At 35.8% G+C, this 22,586-nt stretch overlaps 1 protein-coding gene across 3 annotated transcripts in view; it reads right to left on the bottom strand.

Annotated features, from left to right (window-relative positions):
* Positions 1-718: 718 nt before the first annotated feature.
* The window catches only part of GABPA (GA binding protein transcription factor subunit alpha), a 32,327-nt gene continuing 10,459 nt past the window's right edge, over positions 719-22,586 (bottom strand). For all 3 annotated transcript variants that reach the window (XM_064523650.1, XM_026096215.2, XM_026096216.2), the window contains exons 5-10: positions 14,937-15,182; positions 11,353-11,547; positions 10,509-10,565; positions 9,250-9,390; positions 7,680-7,872; positions 719-3,655 (exon numbers count right to left, since the gene is read on the bottom strand). In XM_064523650.1, the coding sequence (XP_064379720.1) occupies positions 3,427-3,655; positions 7,680-7,872; positions 9,250-9,390; positions 10,509-10,565; positions 11,353-11,547; positions 14,937-15,182 (1,061 nt within the window). In that variant the 3' untranslated portion in view covers positions 719-3,426. The remainder of the gene's footprint in view (positions 3,656-7,679; positions 7,873-9,249; positions 9,391-10,508; positions 10,566-11,352; positions 11,548-14,936; positions 15,183-22,586) is intronic.

Raw genomic sequence — 22,586 nt, 5'->3', positions numbered from 1 at the left:
CAAAAATTATTTTCAATCACATGCTACTTTTGCTGATATAAGTGTTATAAAATCAAGCAATCTGTTATGTTTAAAGACAACTAAGTATTTCCATTTTGTATTTCACAATCCAGACAGATGAGAAAGTTGTAACTGAAGACATATCCTAAGCTTACCCATCCTTCAAAGGTATAGGGACAAGGATTTCTATTTAGACACAATTTAAAAATAAAGTAACAGAAAGATGACCAAATTCTGATTATATTGTTAATAACAGCAATATCAACAATTGCAGAAGCAGGCCCCATGAGATAAGTGGGACTATTTGCACACATGGAAGTCTTTGGAATGTATTTAATTTGTAAGTTAACATGAACCTTACCAATTTAAACACTAACAGCCTAAAAAAAAAATCAATTATTTATAAGAGGCATTATTTTGTTATACTGCTAAGTCAGTACTTCTTTCAAAGCACAATTCTGAGATTTACAATTAAGATTCTAAAGAAAGCTGTCTCAGAGATGAAGTATACTGAGCTCCAGTTTAAAAGTAAAAACACATAGCAAAGTACTGAGTCAAAGATGTCTTCAGAAAACAAGACAAATATTTTGCTTTCTTCCTGTAAATAATTTGTGTTCTTAAAAGTAATAAAAGTGAAATGCATGCATTAACCCTTAAATTGTTTATACCTGAAAGCAATTACAGACAACTTTCTGAAAAACTAACAAATCAACAGGCATCAGCTGTATAACATTTTTATTTTACTATATTGACATTTTATGCACAAATATTTTATCAGAGTAAAAATAGAAAATAATTGTTTCATGTAAAATTACCAAAAAAATGCAAACCACAAAAGAAATACATAATTATTAGCAGAGTATAAGTGTCTTTATTTAAAGAGTAAAAAGTATGCAAAAACCCTTCTGTTTTACAAAAAAATTGGGAATATTCTTTCTATGTTTTCCTTCTGGCAGCAACAGAACAACTCTTGACAATATATTCTACATCTTTTATTTCATTGAAGACATCAAGTTAGTGACAGATTCCTCCCTCAACTGCAGAAAACGTGACAGCAATTTTATACGGTCTGAAAAATTCTTTTGTTACTAAAGAGAACAAGGTGAAAAAGCAGATGATCCCACAACAAAGAATCCAAAGGACCATCATGGCTACTGAAAAGTTTCAAAATAATAATCAAATACATTTACAAATAAAACGTGATATCGGATCTCTCCCCTGGTGGCCTTATGATGTAAAGAGAATATTCAAAGGGATGAAGTAGCAATATTGCCTTCCAATTTTACTGTTAGTTTATCCTACTAGAGCCCATTTTGATTTAGAAAGCTAATATTTTAAGATCTCTTCTTTCTGTACTGTATTTTAACTAAGAGGTTTTAATGAATTCTGCTAAATATAACTAGTAACTTGTATTAGACTTCTGTTTATTAACAGAGCGGTGTTATATAAATAGTTGTTGCCACTGAACTAGCAGCTCCATTTCATTCCTAGTAAGCAAATCTGCATCTCTTTGTATAAGTCACCTTAAACACTTGCCAACTGGTGCAATCAGATTACTGTAACAGCAACAGGAGATTGATGCTTGACCTCTTCTGACAGATGCATTGACATGTTTTGCTCGAGACTTTGAAGATTTTTTTTAAATGGAAAAAAAAAAAGCATACTCAATAGATGGAGTGCTTTAAAAGCTCAAGAATGAAAACAATATTAAGAGTTAATGAAAAGAATCTAGCAAGAAAAAGTTTAATTGGTGGTGATGAAAAAGTAGGCTAGAGAAGTATATGCAAGTACATGTCAATCAAAAACTATCCGCAGATGAATATCCACCTCAAAACAAACAGCTTTGTCCTCAAAGTATCTTTAAAATAAAGTCTCACACGTTCTCTGCTCTCCAACTGCAAGGATGACCATTCCTTTTCAGATCAAGAGCAACAGCCCAGTGCTCCCACTACTCAGTATAATCACATTTTACATTTAGAATCTCACTGTGCAGAAGTAGCTCAATCCCTCACGGAACAAAAGGTTCTCCCTTCTCCACTTGCACTTTGATTAATTGTCAAGTGTTACCAGAAGGCTTTCTAAAAATGTTATTTATAGAAGTTAAAAATTATGCACAGTGATGTAATATTTATACTGTTTAAGAACATGAAGGGGCAAATTCAAAAACATACCGTTTTCAAACATCAAAAGAAATAGTCTAATAGGCATCAGTATAGAAGCTCAAAAACGGCAGCCTGTTTTTACTGCACGTCTAAGTTTGCATGAAGTACTCTCTATACCAGTGTCTCACAGTTCAGAATACATTCCACCTATTTCTATTAATCATCCAGATTTTAAATTGCACCTGGCTCTGGAGCATGCATTTGCTTTATAAGGCTTCAGAAACATCATTTTAAGTTCAGAAAGAAATTAATTTTAAATAAAAATTAGGTATCTTCATATTTTAATGTCAGATTATACAATAATTTGGAAGTCAAACTTCGGTCCTCTGTAAAACTGTTTTTAACTTGCATTTTGTTTCTAAACAGGAAGAGACTATTGACTGTGATTAACTTAAGTCTTCAGTTACTAAGGTTGACTACCACAGGTATAAGCACCTTGACAAATACAGAACTGAAAAATCCCACCAAAATAACCTACTCTTTGGGTGAAGGATATTTTTTCAAGTTTTCAAATCACCCTGACTCGGGGTGAGGTGGGGTGCATTTTTTCTATTTTTGTTTTGTTTTTTTGCTAAATAGCTAGCATTAACAAGTCTTTCAAAACAGGTTAAGTACTTGCCCTCATATATGCATATTATCTACATATTACAACGAAATACTCATAATTGGCTTTTCACCTAAGCCAGATTTAAACCTGGATCTCCTTCTTCAGCACTGATCTTCAGTTTGGTCTAGTCTTAGCTTCCTTTGCTTACAAACACAGAAGTGATTTTGAGAACCTGATGCTTTACAATGCTTACTGTGCCTTTCTTTCAGCTCTGCTTGATTAGATGAGAATAATGAGTACGTTTAACTTTGAAAGCATCAAATTCCATTTGGCAGTTCAGCACAGAACAAAAGAGTGGAAAGAATCACCCTGCTTACTGTAGGTACTTCATTTTTCTTAAAAGCACTGCAAAAACTACTTTGTAGAGCTATGGACACAGAACACTGACCAGTTCAGCCCTTCTCACCAATTCCAGACTGCATACCATAGAGGCCCAGTCTCAAAGTTGCAGAAGTTGTGGTAATCCCTTAACTTATACTGAAATATATGCTGTTAAAAGATCCAAATTTATGGGAGTCCCAGTTCTTTGTAGAAAATCATGCATCGTATTGTACTGTCAAGAAAGAAAAGAAGCTTCCAATTGTGACAAAGTTAAGAGCAGCAACTGCTCCACTTATATATGAAAGGCCTCAGGCTCCCACTTTCAGGTCCTAGTGCTTAATTATCTTTCTCTGTTTGCAGGGATGCTGTAGCTAATGCTACTGCTGTGACTGGCTGTGCAATGCCATGGAGCTGCATCTTGGCCAGTTTCTTCTGCTCGCATTCTGTGACCAACCGATTCAACTCCGCTGCACTGTATCCGATGAGGGTTTTCAGGTCACACACAAATTTGTACACAAACCTCTTGCCTTGCACTTTGCAGATCATGTCTCCATCATAGTAGTATCTGTGAATGAAAAAAAAATATATATCCATGTAAGTTTTCAGCACCTGTAACTTCCATATGCACTCACTAACCTAAGGATACTCCAACATATCCATACGCCAAAAATCGATCTTTTTCTCATCAAGATTCTCATGTAATTTCTTGTATCAAGATAAGAAAATGTTGTCTTCCCCTCATTATTGTCATTTGCCTTATTTACTCTTTTCCCTACTTTTCCAAGGATAAAAAATTCATGTAGATAACAGTTTGAAAATTAACACTGCTTTCTATGCTACTGAAAACAATCAGAAGGGAATGATTGCTCTAAAGATAGTACAACTGTAAAAGCAGGCTCTACTTTGCCTCGTGTACTTCACGTACTGGCAAAACTACATCCTTTGTCTTTATTTACAACTAAAAGTGACTTTTCTTTACCTATGAATGCCTTTTATGTCACAGAAGAGTTATAACACTGAACAGAGATGCAGTAAAGATACAGCTTTTATGACCTACTGTATTCCAGAGACATTATAAATCGTTAGGTAATACTAGTAAGAACAAAAGAAGCTGGCATTTTACAGTTTTATTCTTCTTGTCTCACTGGAGGCACTAATAAAATAAACATTACATTTCTCATTAAGAAAACAAAAGATGGCCATAACTTGGACTTGATAATCTTAGCAAGCTTGTGACAATTTTGGAAAAAATATCACGATTTATTTTCCTCAAAATCATCCTCCAAATACATATGAGACAGCCCAGATTTCTTGACTGTCTGAAAGCCAATCCTCTGAATCACATATTTGTAAAGCAAAGAGGCTTCTCATTCATCAAAGTTAGGTTAAATAAAAGACTAGCTTTTGTCTCCTAGCTCTAGTGGAAAATAGATAAATATGAACCAACCCAATTTCTTCAGACACTGAATTCAGAAAATACCATAGCCTTTGAATTTATTACTTTTAGGAGTCAAGATCTAAGCAGTAGGTAGGACCAAAGCAAGAACAGATGAGAGACACTATGTAGAGAAAATTTGGACAAGCCTGCTGGTTAACACTGTCATCAAGGAAGACACAGAGGTCAGTTATGGAGTATAAGAACTGTCAAAAGAGCTTGCCATCGGGTGAAGAAAACCTGGTCTGTCTGCCAAAGCTGCCCTTTCCCCCTTTCTCCTGTGTGCCCTAGTTATACAAAAGCTTTCTCTTACAGTCCTTCTCCCCCCACACTAACACCCATGCCTTCCTCGACTGCTCTCCACATTCTTCTCCATGCCATTACGCGTACTATTAGCTGCTACCCCACTTCCATGCCACACTTCTCTGTGCCAGCCCTATTTCCGAAGCACCTTCTTGTAACCTGCCTTAAGACAAGTGACTAGTTGCAGGACCTGTTGCTGTACCATGTCCATCACATTCAGCCTCCTAGTGAAGCACAGATTTAGTTACAACGGGATAGATAACTCTGTAACTTGGAGGGTCGGATGGTAACATGTTCAGCTTTGAAGTACAGCCTTGCAGGACTGGGCATACTGGGGAGAGAGGAGCAATGCACTGATTCATCATTTGTGTGGGAAATACAATACAGCTTAGAGAACACTTAAGCATGGGGATATTGGGCAGAAATTACTGCTGAATGCGTAAGAGGACCATACACAGTAAAAGTGGGGAATTGTGAGCTAAGTTGACCTGGGTGAACTTTAAGCATCTGTTGAAAGCCAGACTTTGTAAAATGTGGCCATAGTATGTGTCAAGTGCCACAAGACAGCAGTCTGCATTTATACAACAGGCCAAAATCATGGAAAATTCCCCTATATCATGCTGGAAATACTTGAGGTAGAAGTGAGTAAATATGACCAGAGAATAATTTTGAAAAATACTGTGCTGAATGCAGTTCTGATTACGGTGTTTGCTTACACAAAAAACACAAATATAGAAAAATAAAAACAAATAGTCACTCAAATTTAGAAATTCTTTGTTACTAGAATGTTTCAAGTCGCATGAAAATTTTCTTTCAGAATAAACCAGGAGACAAATTCATTTTCAAGTATCACTTCCCTGCTAGATAATTAAACAGACATTGATTTTAGAAAGTATGCCTTGCAGTAGGTAATAATTCAAAAAAAGTTCTCCTCCTCTCTCTCTTTAAAAAAACCAAAACCAAAAAAACCCCACACCCAAAACCAAAAAAACCCCCACACCCAAAACCAAAAAAATCCCCAAAACCAAAAAAAAAAAAAAAAAACCAAAACAAAACACACACACCTGCCCTGTACTTACCAAGCACTATATGGAGCTTCAGACTGCCTAGTTTCCTATAGCTGGGCAGAAAACCTAGCATCTTTCTCAATATACCAACATTATTTTCTATATTAATCAAAAATTAACACAGTAATTTCAAAACATTAGTAAAAAAAAAACACATTTACATTACCATTTTTGTTTTAATAAAAGTTTAAACACTGACAACAGTGTTTATCTCAGTAGTAGCAAGTGGCATTAAATATCCCCTCCGACACTCAAGTGTTAGAAAATATGTCAATATTGATGCAGCTGCCAAAATGGCAAGACTTTGAAGAATGTGACTTCTGTGATTCTGCGACTAAAATATAAATGCAAAACTTCTCTAATAGTGATTTATGCAAATTACTGTGCAGACATCTGTTTAATATCCCAGTGATAAGAATGTTATTCCTCAGTTCTTCAGCTGCCTTTGAGATCTTCTGCATAGTTTGTTGACAAAAAACAAGAGAACATTACAAAATCATTTACATGATTTTGATGTTCCAGAAATTTTGCACATATACTTTCAGTATACAACTGCACAGATTCAGTAAAACACACTGGGAATATAGGGATGGCATTGCAACGATACAGGCTGGGAACTGGCTGACTGGGGAGCAGCTCTGCTGAAAAGGCCATGGGATCTGGGCCTACAGCAAGCTGACCACGAACTAGCAGCAGCTGTGGCAGCAAAGACAGCCCGCAGACTCCCGGGCTGTGTATGCACAGGAGCAGAGCCAGAAGATGGAGGGAAGGGATTATCCCATTTTACTTGGCACTCATGAGAGCACATCTAGAATACTGTCTCCAGTTTTGGGTCCTCCAGTACAAGACAGATATAAATAAGCTGAAGGTGGTTCAGCAGAAGGCTCTCATGATGGTTGGGGCTGAAGCAACTCTCTGAATGCCTTCAGAGAACTTGGAAGAATTTCCAAATGCTTCCAGAGGCCAAAATAATCAGAAAAAGAAGTCTAAAATTCAAGTACTTGCATTTTGTTCCCTAGGCACATCATCTACAGTGATGTAATAGCACAAGTTCCTTTTATCAATGTCAAAGTACAAAATCATGATGGAATTAAGACAGCCTGAAACATTTCAATTTGTTCAAATATAGAAGTTCACTGTATGGGAATCATAACACTGGTTGACATTTATCTGTTTATCAACTGTATTTCGGAATTTAACATCTGTACCGTAAGAATAATGGAATGAATCAATGAATGTCTAAACTCAGAAAAAGTTCTGTTATGTATAGAAAAAAAAGTTACATATAGGAAGTTATTAATGATTAAATAATTACAGACAAGTGTCTTCTTTATACCATAACATAAGCTAGAGGTACATAAGTAAACTGTAAAATATAAAAGTTAACAAATCAGAGTATTCACACATTACTGTTTCTTTCACCATTAACGAATACTGTTTGGCACATTACTGAAAACATAAATGCTGAAGATATTCCAAAATGAAAAAAAAGTTTTAGGAAAGAGAGTTACAGAAGTTAATAATCATGTCACGGTTCAATAAACTTAAGAAAACAAATATTTGAAAATATTCAATAATTATGGTATTATTCCCCTACTTTTTTTTTTTTTTTTTAAATAAGCCTACCCCTAATGCTACTGAGATCTGATGGAAAAAGTAGCTTCAGAGAACTCTGTTTATCCCTTTACTAAAGAACATGCAAGTCTCACATTATGACAGTCAAAAATAGTCAATTAAGTGGAAGCAAAACACTTCATATATGAACAGTTTCTAAAGTTGCTTACCGCAGAGCCCGACTAAGCTTCTCATAGTTCATAGTGGGTTTGTTTTTGCGTTGTCCCCATTTTTGGGCAACCAGTTCAGGCTGATTCAATTTAAACTCTCCTTCATCACCAACCCAAGAAATACAGTCCCGAGCATCTTTGTCAGTAAGAAGTTCTAATAAAAACTGCCATAATTGGATCTGGCCATTGTTTCCTGTTGAAATAGAAATAATGATATCCATTTTAAGCAGTCCTTTTTATGTTCCCATCACGGCTAAAAATTCTCAGCCACCACATTAAAACAAACCAGCACAGAATGTGCTCACAGAAGAAAAACTTGCACTTACTTAATTTCTCCTACTTTACAAAAGAACAATGACTTCCAAGTTAATAAATACTAATTGATTCAAAAAGAAAATGAGGAATATGGTAAATTAAGATTTCTCATATATACATTCTAGAACTTAAGAAGAAATTTATATAAAGTTAAACATAGTCATTTAGAGACACACCCACCCCTGAAAGGGAACAGACTTAGTGAGAGGTGATTATTCCTCTTCAGACATACATACATGCAATAGAAGTTTTTGTTTAAAATATTTTAATCTCCAGGTTTCTACTTGAAATACTACAAATATCAAAAAAACTCAGCTTAAGCCAATACGGTATCTTCCACGTCACTAAAATTTCTATTTTACTTGAGTATCTGAAGTTAAATGCCTAAATTCTCAATGAGGTGTATGTAGCAGACCTGATGTTTGAAGGGAGAAACCCACACCACCTTTTCCACTGACATCAGTTCACAAAGTCTTGGCCAAAGAATCCTGTTTCACCATCACAGACTACCACAGAATTTAAAAAAAAAAAAAAGTGGGGGGGAGCAGGCAGAAAGAGAAGGGATTTAACAGAACAATTCACAAGAGTGGAGAGAACCTGAGGGGAAATGGCAGCAAGAAAGCAATGCAATAAGTTATTAATGAATCAAAGAGCATGCATGAATAACAAGAATTCTGAAAATAACCTGCAGTTTTAGTGTGCTGTTTTCTAGAAGGTGCATTAATTTAACAACAGGAATCTGAAACCTGCTAAATTCTGAGGTCCCCAAAGGAAAAGAAAAAGAAAAAAGGAAAAGAAAAAAGAAAAAGCAAGCCAAAAGGGCCAGTAGTGGACTAGGCTAGGATTCTGCAACGTAGTTTGTTTCTTCCACCTTCTGCAAACAAAAGTGGAAAGATGTTACAAGCTTGAGTAATGCTGTAGAGTGGCTTGAAAAGACAGACTGCTTAATGATAGGAAGAGACAGACAGTTTTCTGCGTCTCATCTACTGTGTAGCACTTAGGCTAGCCCCACCTGCTCCAAGTCAGCAGGACTCAAAAGCTGTGGGACCACCTTAGCATAGTGTTTATATGAGCTAACCACCCTGGCAGGTTTGCACATGCCAAGGCTATACTTTGTAGATACAATCTCTTTGTGCCACATGGATTTTTTCTACAGTCATCATATTCAAAGTGACAGATATGTGTCCTGCAAATCTGTAATTCAAATTAAGTAAGTGCCTACCACCTTTGCATTTTTAAATAATGGAAACAATACCTGTTCTATTCCCAGGGGAACTTCTATCTTCCCCAGAGATCCTTGGAGCTCTCTGTACTTTAGCTGCCTTTGCACTGCTGTTTATTACTTTAATGGTGGTTGGGGTAGCAGGCTGTACAGATGCTGGAATAATTTGCACAGCTGTAAAGCAGAAAACATTGCAAAACATCAATTATAAATTGCTGGCAGAGAAACATCAGATGCATAGGCATATATTATTTATTATTTGTATTATAACATCTAGGAGCTAGCTTTTTTCTTTTGCTAAAAAGAGACATGCAGTATTAATAAGTCATCATACTAAGAATAATTTAAAGATGTTTTTACCTCTTACAGTGGAAACAGTGGTTTTAGAGTTGTAGGAGAGATGCTAAATTATAGGTAAGGCATTAGCTTCTGTCTATTATCACGAGTATTACACATTTCTGTGAAAGAAGTCTCATGCCTGTATTTTCCTCTTCAAGCTGTTCCCACACAATCTGCCCTAATGCAGTTTTTTCTGTAGTCACTGAACAACCCTCCAAACCTGCTATTCAAGCAGCATGAAATATCCATTTTCAAGCATGAAATATCCGTTTACTGCAATGGTGTAAGAGGGTGCCAAGTCCACACTCTAAATGACTTTAACTAGACACATACCAAGGATGTAACACATGACCTATCTATACTGTACATAAGCTGTTTACAAAAACAGATCCATTTTACTAATGGATGATACTGTACAGCAACCAGAAGAATGAGTTTCAAGTAACCTGAAAATTACTTTCACATAATTTTCTCTTGTACCAGTCCTAAGCAAGTCTTCTCTTTCAGGTTCCCTTTCAATTTTTGAAATGGTTTTCTTCTAAAAATCAAAACATTTTAATAAAGCTATTCATTAATGCAATACGTAACACAGAAAACTCTCAAGGTCTCAGGTATATATCTTAGAAATCTTGTGTATAAATAAATACACACACAATGTGTGTGTCCATATATATAGAAACCAGAACATAGCAACTTCAGTTGTTGAAGACTAATGCTTTTCATCACAATTACAGAACAGAGTGGAAAACCTGTAATCCAAAATGAAAACTACAATGAACCTTTCAGTCAGTAACAAAATACCTCAAACCGAAAGTTTTGCTTTAAAGCTTAAAATACACTTCTCCCCACAAAAAACCTATTCTCTCTAGTGTTTTTCTAAATCTTGTATCATCACAGTGCTGAAACCAAGGATTCCATTAACAGTTAATTGTGTAAATCAACAAACTACTCACGCTGATCAATAGTAACAGTTGCTATTTCTCCAGAGTGTTCTTGGCTAGCCAACACATCTGAAAATAAAAAGAAAAATAGTTACATTTTTATTCAACCCATAGACTTCAAGTCAGCTGAAGGTCAAAAACTTTTATATTTCAGAGAAAGTTAAAGAAGCCAAAATCTGATAACTATTTGCAAATGACATGCATAATCCATGATCTTATGAGTAAAGACATTTAATGTTTGTCATTCAATTTTCAGAAATAAACAGATCTGTTGATGCTGAATTCCAAGGTATCTTTTCAGTTCTTTATCCTCTAAAATCTTTAGAGATATAATATAAATTAATACCAAGACTCAAGATGGAAATCATTTTTAGCCTGCCTAACTATATCCAACCATGGTAGATCTGAAAGCATATTAATGCACATACAATGCATTACTCATGAGCTGTGTTGTGTACAGTCTAAGGATTTCATTATATATGCTTAATACTATTCACATCTGTTGAGACAGAGGTGTACATTAAATAACTCAAAATCAACATTTAATTAAAAAGTTGTCAAAATCAGAAGATGCACAAACTAAGAATCTTCATTAGAAACAAAGAATGAATTGTAAGTCACTGTTTCCTCCCTATTAGTTATGAAGTTTGACAAAGGATGGGCAAATAATGTTTAATATAGAGACAAGCTTCATAACAGCAGGCATTCTCACTAATATCTCCTGTATTCAGTGCCCTCATTTTTACTGCTAATACTAAGTGGAGGAAAAACAACTGTTCACCATCTGTCATCTTTAAGAAGAAAAAAAGGAAAAGGGGTGAGGGAGTAAAATCAGTCACGAAAAAATCTTCCATACACTTTCGAAGAAGCTCCAAATGGCTCCAAAGAATTTCTCCCCGTGGGACTCGCTGGAAGAAGTCTTCTTGATTGAGGCTACAGAGCTCCCGCCCGGGAATGCTGAGCGCGTTGAGGTCTATGTCAGTCATGCTGAACTCCTTCATCACCCACACCACCCAGTGGAGCACCTGGTCTGTCGACCACTGTACGGGATCTAGGGAAAGAGAAAGAAGAAATGCCAATACATCCGTTACATACTAAAAGGAGCCCTCCTCATCGAGGATACGTAACTATTCCGTACCATAACTGGCAATGAGAACTAAATGCAAGCAGCTATCACCTCACAGAATTCAAGCAAGCTTAGCCTAGAACTTGTTCTTTTATGTAACTTTCTGAAGGCCTTTTTAAAGCTTTATTTGGGAGTTCTTGCTATTTATTTTTTTTAAAAAAGGGCCTGCTTCTAGGCCAGTCAGTACTGGTGTTCAGTCAAAGTCCACTGATGATACGTTTTCAATTATGCAATAACTTTTATTTAAAATCAAAGTAATGAATGTGAAGGATTAATTGTAGTTATCGAGAGCAAATCTGAATGGGTGGAAAGTTGACTCCTTTTAAAATGATGATAGATTGGTGTGGCTTGATGGGGAGAAGGAACAGGCAAAAAAACTGAATTTTTTTCAGCAAATGCTTTTGCATCAGAACTATGCACTGAATTTCTCAAAACATAAAACATCATTATTTTTCTTTTTCCATAGGTCTTTAGTGTCAAAAAGAAGTTTCACACACACATCAGGCTCCTGTTCCTCAAATATGCTGATCAGCATGTGATTATGGTGAAATATTAAATTCTAGACTCAGGCATGTTATCTCAGTTTCTAAACCTATTTAAAATCACATTTAAGAGATCTGCACAATGTATAAAAACAACAGTAAATGTAATGTACGGTATCTAGCAAGACCATATTAACTAAGCCATTAAACTAACTTTACATATAATAGGACCCACTGCACACCTATCTTCAAATCAAACAACAAAACATCAAATTTAGGGATTTTTTTTGACATTTCAAGAGAACATATCATGCACAACATTTAAGTGCCAGTACAAAATATGTAAAAGTATAAACAAGTCACACCATACAGGAGCACATAGAAGGGGTAACAAATAATCAAGTCTAGATATGTGAAGTAAAGGATTTGCCAACTCAAGACATTTTAACATAAATCTATTGTTTCAAGCTGTATTAGTATGAAAAAGCTGAAAAGAGTATGGGTAAAGGGAAACTAAAGCAGGGATATTTATTTTCACTGTCAAAAGTGAAAGACAAAAAATAGGAGCAAAACAGTTATATTTTAAATTAAGATACCCCAAACAGATGTCACCTTGACATGTTTTTATTGTAAGCAGCAAGGAAAGCAAAATTTTCTAGGTCTACAAGCGTTATCTAGGAGCCACAATTTCCACTTTGCCTAATAAAGGAAGATAACATTGCATCATTTTTCATTACTACTATCTAAAACTATGCAATGTAATCCTTTGAGAAAAGCCAAACCAAAGGGTTTTGGTCTTTAAAAATCTTAACAGGAAATGCAGTGAGTTTCATCAAAAATCTGCTAATTTGCTCTCTGACAGAACATGATCTGCAGAGGAACACAAATCATTATTTTCCCTAACCACAGTTAGGTTTCCCAAACCACAGTTTGTGTTTTCTACTGCTCCCTTTCTTGACTTTATTTCTCACATCAGTTAATAATCTTATTCTTCCTAGGGATCTTCACAATGATACCAAACTTTTGAATTCCATTAGCAGAAATGCCTTTAACAGCTGAAAATTTGTAGTCTCTGGTACAAACCACCAAAAATATGTAACAAAGGGAAAGCCACAACATTTTAAAGACCTGTTAAAAACTCATTTTGAATTTACAGCAAAAGAGATAAACCTGCAGGAATGTAAGGAGGGAGACATCAAGGTACTAACTTCTTTGGTGGTGATTATTTGCTGATCAGACTTGACTTTTAATACCAGTATACACTACTTTTTGGATTCGAGGTCAATAAAATGATTAGCAATTTCAGAAAATGTTACAGACCTCGACTACACAACTCTAAAGGAAGCTGGCCTCTCCATTTTTTTTTAAATACATGTTAAAAAAAATCAGCCTACTTTTTTGAGGACTAAATAAAAATTTTAAGAGCATTTTACATTCTCAGGAACTTCTGACTGCATCACAACATAGAATTTAGTGGTGCCCCATTTCAACTCAAGTCCATGCAATGGACAGACAGTCTAGCATATTTTTCTGATATGAAGTGAAGACTATGGTTATAGAGATCTCTGTCACAACAAACTAGTATGATTTTCCTAGAAAAACTGCACTCCCATGACACAGAAGACGTTAAACTTCTAAAGCCACAATTGTGTGGGGTTTTTTTTCCTCTTTTTAAAGCCAGGCAGCAAAATTAGTAAAATTTATTCACAATATTACTCAACGTCATAACAACATGACCTTAAATAATTTTCTTCTTGTATTAATGGGACAGCATGGGGACAGATTTCATGGGCTATTGATAATGTATGACATCTCTAAAAGCATTCTGCATCACACCCTTAATTAACAGACATGATAAAAGCTATTTTGGAAATGCTTGCCAATGAGATCAACAAAAAGCATCAAAAAGCCATTGCTTTAATTATCAAAAATAATTTGTCAACAATTTTAACCTATTAAGTGTCCTGTGACTTCACTGGCATTTTTATTGCTTCCAAGCATCCCCTTTGCCAAATATACTCCAATTCTGCAAATCTGCTTACGTAGTACAGCTTCATGTGCTGGACACATCTTGACAGTACATCTCAAAGAGTCACAAAAAGCAACTCAGTTGCATAACCTCCTGAATACAATATAGCCCTAAAACTGCAGTTACAGCTCAATCTTGAACATACACTTAAAAGACTTTTTCTAAGGTAACAAGAAATTAGTAACCTGCTCAGTGGCAACAACACCAGCTCAAAAGAGAATATGATTTACTTCACATTCAGGTAAGATACAGGTATCTTTACGTAAAGATACAGATATCTCTACATTGAATTCTTAATCATGTTTTTCCACTGTGTTCAAGCCAACATTTTGCTTTCCATGCAAAACCCAATTTTACAGCATGCTCAACTTGCTGCAGCCTATCAAATAGTTTGATGCAGGATCTTTAGATTAAATTCCTCCCCTCTCCAAGTCCTGAGTGCTGTTCAAATTCAGATCCATATTTGAAGAGTTTTACCATTAACATACACATTTTAAAGAGAGGAATAGGAAGAAAAATGATTTCTAAAAACTCCAATTACAAGGAAGCTGTGGAGCGAACAGCACTATTTTAGTAAAACTACTAGAAACATTGATTCTACTTCTCTTTAGCCTACTCTTTTGCAGAAATATTTGCATTGCTTTCACCCATACAATAAGAAGCCTTCTCTGAGGTACCAGAGCACTTTAATTATATAGCCAATGTTAAGTAACACACATTTACTAAAAAAAGCAAAATTCCAAATGAACAAAAGAGCATTTCCCCTCCAACCCCATACACACACAGAGTCATGTACTAAGTACCATAGGGAATTCCAAGGCGCTCTTGCTCCTTTCGATAGCCTTCCAACGCTGCAGCCCATCGTGTCACTTGTTCAGAGGTCTCATCTGAAATTGTTGTTATATGTTTTGTTCCATCCAAGGTTATTACTTGAGCTTCTTCAACAAGGTGAGCTTCAGCCTCAGCATGATGAGCATCTGGATCAATCACTACTTCCACAGTCTCCACAGGCTTCACAATCTCAAGGATGTTTAACTTGGGCTCTATCCCTAGGTATAGGAAGAACAAACATAAAAGTTAAAGATAACAATGCAAACACAACAGATAAATATTGTTTTAAAACTTGCTGATTAAAAAGTGTTAGCAAACTTAGGAAAGAAGCATGACAAAAGAAACATCATTTAATTTCTGTAAGTACCTTTTTTTCAGTAATTTCAGTCATTACTGAAGTACCTACTTTCAAGTACATACTTTACAAGTGAACACAAAACTGTCCCTCCTTCCCTCCCCCAGTGTTCTAGTTTCATATTTTAGATAGGTGAGAAGGATCACCTATCTTGTTCAAGATGCTCTGTATACCCTTATGTTGAACAAAACACTTGTTCTTCAGAACAGAAACACGGTGCGTCAGGAAAAAATAAAAAAGTACTCGCCTCTCTTCTCCAACAAACAGGTGTTAAATTCAATCTTTACAGTATTTCTCCACTTTCTCTGCAGCCTACATACCCAAGTTAACATTGTTGTTCAAAATGCCCTGTAGAAGGCAGTGTATTTAACAGAGCATGCTTCAGATTGATTTTAAGTTTAGCTTTATCAGCTGTTTATTTTGTGGTGTTAGGTCAGTCACTCAAGACATCTTCAAAAACTGCTGCATATGTCTGTATCTATTGTGCAGCAATGAAGAAAGCATTCAATACAGATACTAATGCTTTATATCACTGCCATCTCTGTGGTCTTCTAAGGTGGCATTTTGCCCTACTTGTACCTCACCAAATCTGACATTGCTTAGAAGATTTTTCCAGCCATGTGAGAGATACCTTCCCTTCGTCCCCTCCCCAGCTCCAATGCTATTATAATATACTAAATAGAAATCATTTCTTTCCATTTTTGTGGCATACAGGTTGTTTGTATCATTTCCATTATAATACCAAGAACAACTATACTTCAACAGATCTCTGTCAAACATATCTGCACCTTCCTTCAGCACTTCCGGGAAAAATCCTTGAACAGGGTATCTTCATCTCTGGAAATGCTCAAAACCCAACTAGACAGTCCTGGGCAACCTGCTGTGGCCGACACTGCTTGAGCAAAGGGATTGGACAAAACAACCTCCAGAGGGAAAATCTGTAAACTCTTTAAATTTAACATGACTTTGAAAACCTTGACTAGAGCTAGATATTCATTCAGCAAGCTTTGCGGGACATCACACGACCAGAACAATTTCAGTTTGATCTTGTGCCATAACATACTACTTCACATCCCTGCTGTCTGATCTATATTAAAGCTTAGCACAACAAGGTTGGTTCTGGAGGTGACACTGCCATGAAAGCTAAAAACACAACCTATTCACCACTTAGGAGGAAAAACAGAAGTAGCATTGAATAAAGTCTTGTCTTTTTCAGACAAGAACTCCTATTGATTTTAAAGAGATTCAGCTTGAGAAAAATGACAAAGAGAACAGTACAAAGATAGTAAGTACAGTTTATTCAGCCTTGAGCTTTCTACACAAACTTGCGAGACACATGGGATAAAAAAGGAAAAATACAACTCTGGTAGTACAACACTGGTGGTAAAACCACTATTTTGCTGTTATAGCTACTGTTTCATTCTGGTCATGAACATTTATGTCAACTGTACTTCTCACATTAGTTGATTTCAAATCTAAAAATGCATGGTAGGAGAGAGAAGATGTCAGTTAGAAAACACTCAGTGATTGTAGACATTCTGATTCAATAAAAGGTTTATTTTTCTTCCTGATCAGAAATTTCCTGAAGATGCAAGACAAATGCTGAATGGAAATGCTACACTTTCTAATAAAGAGACTATTCTCCAGTGACATACACTCAAGCCTTCATGGATGAATTCTATTTAAAGAGAAAATAAAGCACTCGCAAAAAAACAAAGAAATCACTGGGAAAAAAAAAAATCACAGCACATCTGGAACCCATCCTACTCCTGACATTTTAATTCAGAAAGATGGAGAAGTTTTCCAAATAATATTTGAAGCACAACAGCCCAAATTTTGTCACTGTACTCCCATTCAACCTTCCTGAACAAGAAATACAGACAAGTAGAGGCAGACTGTAAGCCAGGGCTTCCATTCACTTGGTTGCATTTGATATGAAAGTTTGATCTGTCTGGCACAATATCATACCTGTAATTACAACATTATCAAAACTAACTAAAGAAATCACAAGCAAGAGGAGTGCCATTTTTGATCTTCCAACTAACTTCAATTCTTACTAAAATTTGTTGGACAACCTGACATTTTAGGAAACAAAACCAAGCTGAAGAATAATGTAGAGCTTTGGGTTTTGCTTGTTTGTTTTTAATGAAATATACAAGATGACCTGAAATTTTTTTTGTATTACATTAACATCTGGACTCCAGATCATGCACTGATTCTTTGTGCATTACACAAAATAAAAATTCAATCTCTACTCAAAAAAGTGAATAAGCTAGGCAAGATTGTCAGTCTTACCAAGAATCATGGAGGAAAGAAAAAAAAAAAACCCAAACACCCAGACAATGGATAAGCAGAGGTGGTAAAAAAACCATTCAGCATCCTAACAAAATAGCTCCAACTCACTGCCTACTTAGTCATGCTCAGGTGAAAGCATTCAACAGGCCTCACAACTATAGGTCTCATAAGGGGACTTGGAGAAGAGGATAAGGTGATGACTTCATATTTTTGCTATGCATGGAAAAAATGGAAAAGTGTTTACGAGAGCAACAGACTGCAGAGATGAAAGTTGACATGATCAACAGAATGATGGCTTAAGTGGACACTTCTCACCAGTAATAGGCATATAACTGATAAAAGCACATGCTATAGGACAAAAATTATGCTGGCTGAAAGAAAGGAATGAAAATGCACTCTCTACAGCAAATTGCAGATAACACTAGCAGCAGTGTAGTGAACAAACATCCAGTCTGCCAGTCAACAATAGTCAAAAACAGGTATTCCTTATTTTGGTCATTTGCTCATATTTCCGTGGCTCTGTCATATTCTGAAAAACTTGACAACCATCCTGCTGAGAACCATGCTGTCTACTGTCTGTTATGTGGCCAAATAGGGTTTATGTTTGCAGGGTTGACAATTCAGCATCTTTTCCAAGCAATAGAAATAGTTTAAGACAAGTAAAAGTCTCCTCAAGTATGAGAAACTTCTGGTGTTGCCCCTCTACAACCCTAATTTAAGAAGTGCAGTAATCTCTGCTCAAAAATCCTGTTTCTCCTTTAAAGAAATCCATTTGAAGTGCATTTAAAACATAGCTCCACATTCTAAACAGTCTACCCTGAAGTGACACTCAAATATGAGACTCCTGAGGCTCCCTATTTTATTTACTACTTAAGCAAAACATAAAAGGAACATGTCATTTTAAATCATCTTATACAGACCTAGTTCTAATTTTGATTACCAGACTGCAAATATTGGAGCTACTCTGATCAGATGTTGATGCAACAGAATTCAAACAAAAGATTCTGTGGCAGAGAGAGCAGAGGGAAAATAAAATAAAAGGGATCGTAAATATGTAAATTAGTAATATACTAATATACATAAGTAATATGAAATTAAGGATGTGAAAATAGATTTAGGCAACCAATAAGTGATTGACTAGATGAAGAAACAGACATAAATATAAAGCAAATAAGTAAGAACACTTGCATAGAGCAGCAAGTGTTTTGACTAGGCCATTAGCTTATGAAGCAAAGACTTGTTTTAAATTCAGACAGGAATGGATAAGGGAAAACACTAAAGGTTAAAGTTGAAGTTTTTGATCTTCAAAGAATAAGCAAAGAGAGTAACGAGAAAAAGCTTTTAGAAAGAAACTGCTATTGCTCCAAAATAATTCACTGTCTGTCAAATAACTACATGCCAAAAAAAAAACCAACTGTGAATCTACTGCTTTATCCATAATGCAAACATGGAGATCAAAGTGATGAGTCTCTATAGAGGGATCCGCTTACAAGTAAAAATGTTGTGAAGTAACAGTCTGCCACCTACCTTACTGCAATGTTAAATTAAAATAAATTCACTGGATTTGGCTGCATCTCTTCTCAAATCTCTCCCTTTACCTACTTTATAAGAAAACAGATGACCACTTTCCACTGTGTGGAAACAAAGCCTGTTTTTTGTTTCAGATTATATTCTAAACATTTCAGGAAAATATTATGTTTCACACATGCCTTGAAGTGAGTTAAGATTTTATATTTTCTGCAGCTTTATTTCTGATAATTTGTAACATTTAACTGAAAAGTATCTTAAAAAGCTTTTATAAATTATTTCTCATGATAAATTTACAGCCATTTTGCTTGGCCAGCACAGAAATTGTAGAACTCAGTGTCAGAGAATCTCACACATATCAGAAGTATAAAGAGGTCCAAAAAGGAGAACAAAAATTCAAAAAATTCGTGGCCATCAAGATTTGTAGATGTAGCCTCCAGCACAAGTCCCTTCACTGCTAATTGTCTGAAGCTAGAGAACATACTAGAGTAAGATCGACCCTGGTTTTGCTCTCTAAATACACAGCCAGAGACAATGCATTAGTCAAACTGCACCTTTAATCTAAACCAACATGGTTCATTATGCTGATGAATCCTTCCTTTACATACTAAAAATTAAAGCCTAGTTATTGCAAAAAAACTCATTAGAAACCACAGTCAAATAAGGAGCTACACACTTAAAACAAGACTCAGACTTCAGACACCTAAATCCAAAGAACATCTCATGCTTCACCACTGCTTATCCCTGAATCTCTGTAATTACCTGTAGCACAGCTGTGTACACATGCTCAGAAATTCTCAGCAAAAACTGCTGATACTAAGCTCTTGCCTTAGTCAAGTATTCAAAAAGTAAGTGGAACTGTGTCTGTCCAGGAACACATTAACTCTACAGGAATGCTCTGCGTGTGTGTAACATACTCTGACAAAACTGAGTCCAACACAGACAAAGCAACTACAGACACTCTCATTTATAAACACTGCCTTGACAAGCTTAAGTTTGTTTTATTCTGTACCTAAATGTCTTGAAAGCCAGGCTAACTGAACTACCTGTTTATATACCACCCACCCAAACAACAAAGAGAAAGTAAAACTATACCACACACCTGCATAATTCAGGTCTCCCCCCTCCTGCTTAAACCAATGATGGACAGAGACCACTGTTCCCTGCTCTCATTCCAGCCCTTTGAATTTGTACCTCCAACTCCTATAATTCATCTGCAAAAAGCATGGTAAGAACTTCCATTCAGCCTTGTCTCTACTCTGGTGATTAAGAAGACAGAAGAAACAGAAAAGATTTCTTCAGGTGACAGACTGCCAGCCAGACCTTCCACCACTGCTCTTACTCACAGGAAATTAAAAAGTTAAAAACAAGTTTAACCAGAATTATAATGTTGCCTATACAATATTTCTTGCATAGCAATATTGTTTTGCAGTCATTTTGACTGACATACAATTCTTCTTTCACAATATTCTTTAATCACAAATGCAATAGCATGTTTCTTCATTAAACAGTCATTCAAAATTACTGTAGTACAAACAAAACAGCTACTCAACTTCTTTCAGAGGAGATATTGTTGGGGGAAGTTCTTCCGAAAGAGACTTCAACTTAAGCCATACACCCAGCACCGAGAGTTACAACTTGCAAAGTTTAAAAAAAAAAAGTCGATAAAGATTAAAGTAAGCAACTAAAAATAGGGTCAGAAACAATTTTACCACATTTCAAAAAAACCTGCCCAACTTTGGACTGCTTTAGCTGGAAGCCATGTAGATAGTGATGTTCATTGAAAAGAACAAACCTGAACCAGTTAGCTAGCCTCAACTTCTCGACAGCGTCTCCTCATACCCATTGCTGGTTTTTAGCATCTAAGCTACACTATCTACTGTAAAGAAACTACATAAGCTAAACATTTGACCAAACAGACTACCAACATATAGCCTAGCATCAAGATTCCTGTCCTCAGGAATATCAACCCTTACAGTTTAAGGGTGACAAAATGTTAATGGTTATATCAGTCAGACAGGCAGGATAAATCCTTAATCAGCTATAACTTGCTTCTGGATAAAAAGAGACCAAAATATTTGCTATGGAAGTCTTCAAAATTAAAGCTTCTTTCAAATTCTTTGACATACAATGCAACACTGTTACTCAGATCTCCCTGTACTTGTAAGAGGCTTATTTGAGAGCAGTGTAGAAACCAGGCTGCACTCAAAACAAATGTTGTCACAGTGGCAGGAAAAACATATACATCTCCATTCTTCAAACCAAGAGAAAGGAGTTAAGCTAAGACGGAGTGGCAGAATGGTCTTTCTAATGAAACAAGCAAGGGAAGTTAAAAAAATACCTCCCAACCCTTAAAACACTAAGCAATAGCAGCAAAGCCCACCTACTAAATGTACTGCAATCTGTTGACTTTTGTGCTGATACGTAATCCGCCATAACTTTCATTATGATACTTTGGATGAAATACTATAAAGAACTACACTGAATCATATTCCAGCTGGTGTTTATTCCTCTGTATTTATAGATAACTAATCAAAATTTGATATAACACTTGAACTGACATAACAAATTGCCTCTCAAAAATTAAGAGAATCCAATCCACAATGAGGATTAACATCACTGATTATTCCTTGCTTAATTCTGTAAAAGACAACTGAGGGGAGGGGGTCAATTTGGGAGAAACCAAAAATCTTTCAGATACTTCATCCACAGAACAGAAAAGGAACAGGGGGGTGGCATAAGAAGCTTTTGTTTTCCTATGGCTCCATATCCTAAACAACAACACAAAACTCCCTTTTTAATGGGACACTGCAGTCAGAGTAACAAAACTTTCTCCCTGGTAGTGATCTGACCGTTTCTTTAGTTTATCTGTATGTCATTTGTTTTGTGATCTTCTGCCTTGCCACACTTTACTCAATTTGAATAGTCACATTTCTTATGAGCTGCTTAAGTGTTAAGTATCAGGACTTGAAAAATATCACTGAGGACTGTTCTGAAGTTATACAAAAGCATTTAATATTTAGGTGTTTATTTTGAAGAGGGAAAAGAAGAAAAGGCTCTTCGGGCTATTTGGTCATGCACCTCAGTTTTACAATAAAAATACTGAAAACATAGGAGAAAATGAAGGATATTATTGAAAGATCCTTATCATTACCTGCATCCTTGTGAAAACTGAAGTCTGAGCACTGCACATTATAAGCTACTGGGCATGAATTAAGAGCAGTTATATATGAGGAATTTAAAATTCAGCCTAGTACTTGTCATTTAACAGCATTAAATGTAAACCCTTAGCCCTACCAAACACTGTTAATACAAAACATAAAGGCTTTCTTCAGTCTAATCTATTCTGAAACTACAAGAAAACCAGATGTGCTCCCCAAATTTTGCTAATCTGCTTAACTGACATAACTCAAAACAGAAAAATCAAAGATATCCTACTCCAGTA

The sequence above is a fragment of the Dromaius novaehollandiae genome, chromosome 1 (assembly GCF_036370855.1).
Source record: "Dromaius novaehollandiae isolate bDroNov1 chromosome 1, bDroNov1.hap1, whole genome shotgun sequence".
NCBI classification, from domain to species: domain Eukaryota; kingdom Metazoa; phylum Chordata; class Aves; order Casuariiformes; family Dromaiidae; genus Dromaius; species Dromaius novaehollandiae.
This window is presented reverse-complemented; position numbering and strand designations above follow the sequence as displayed.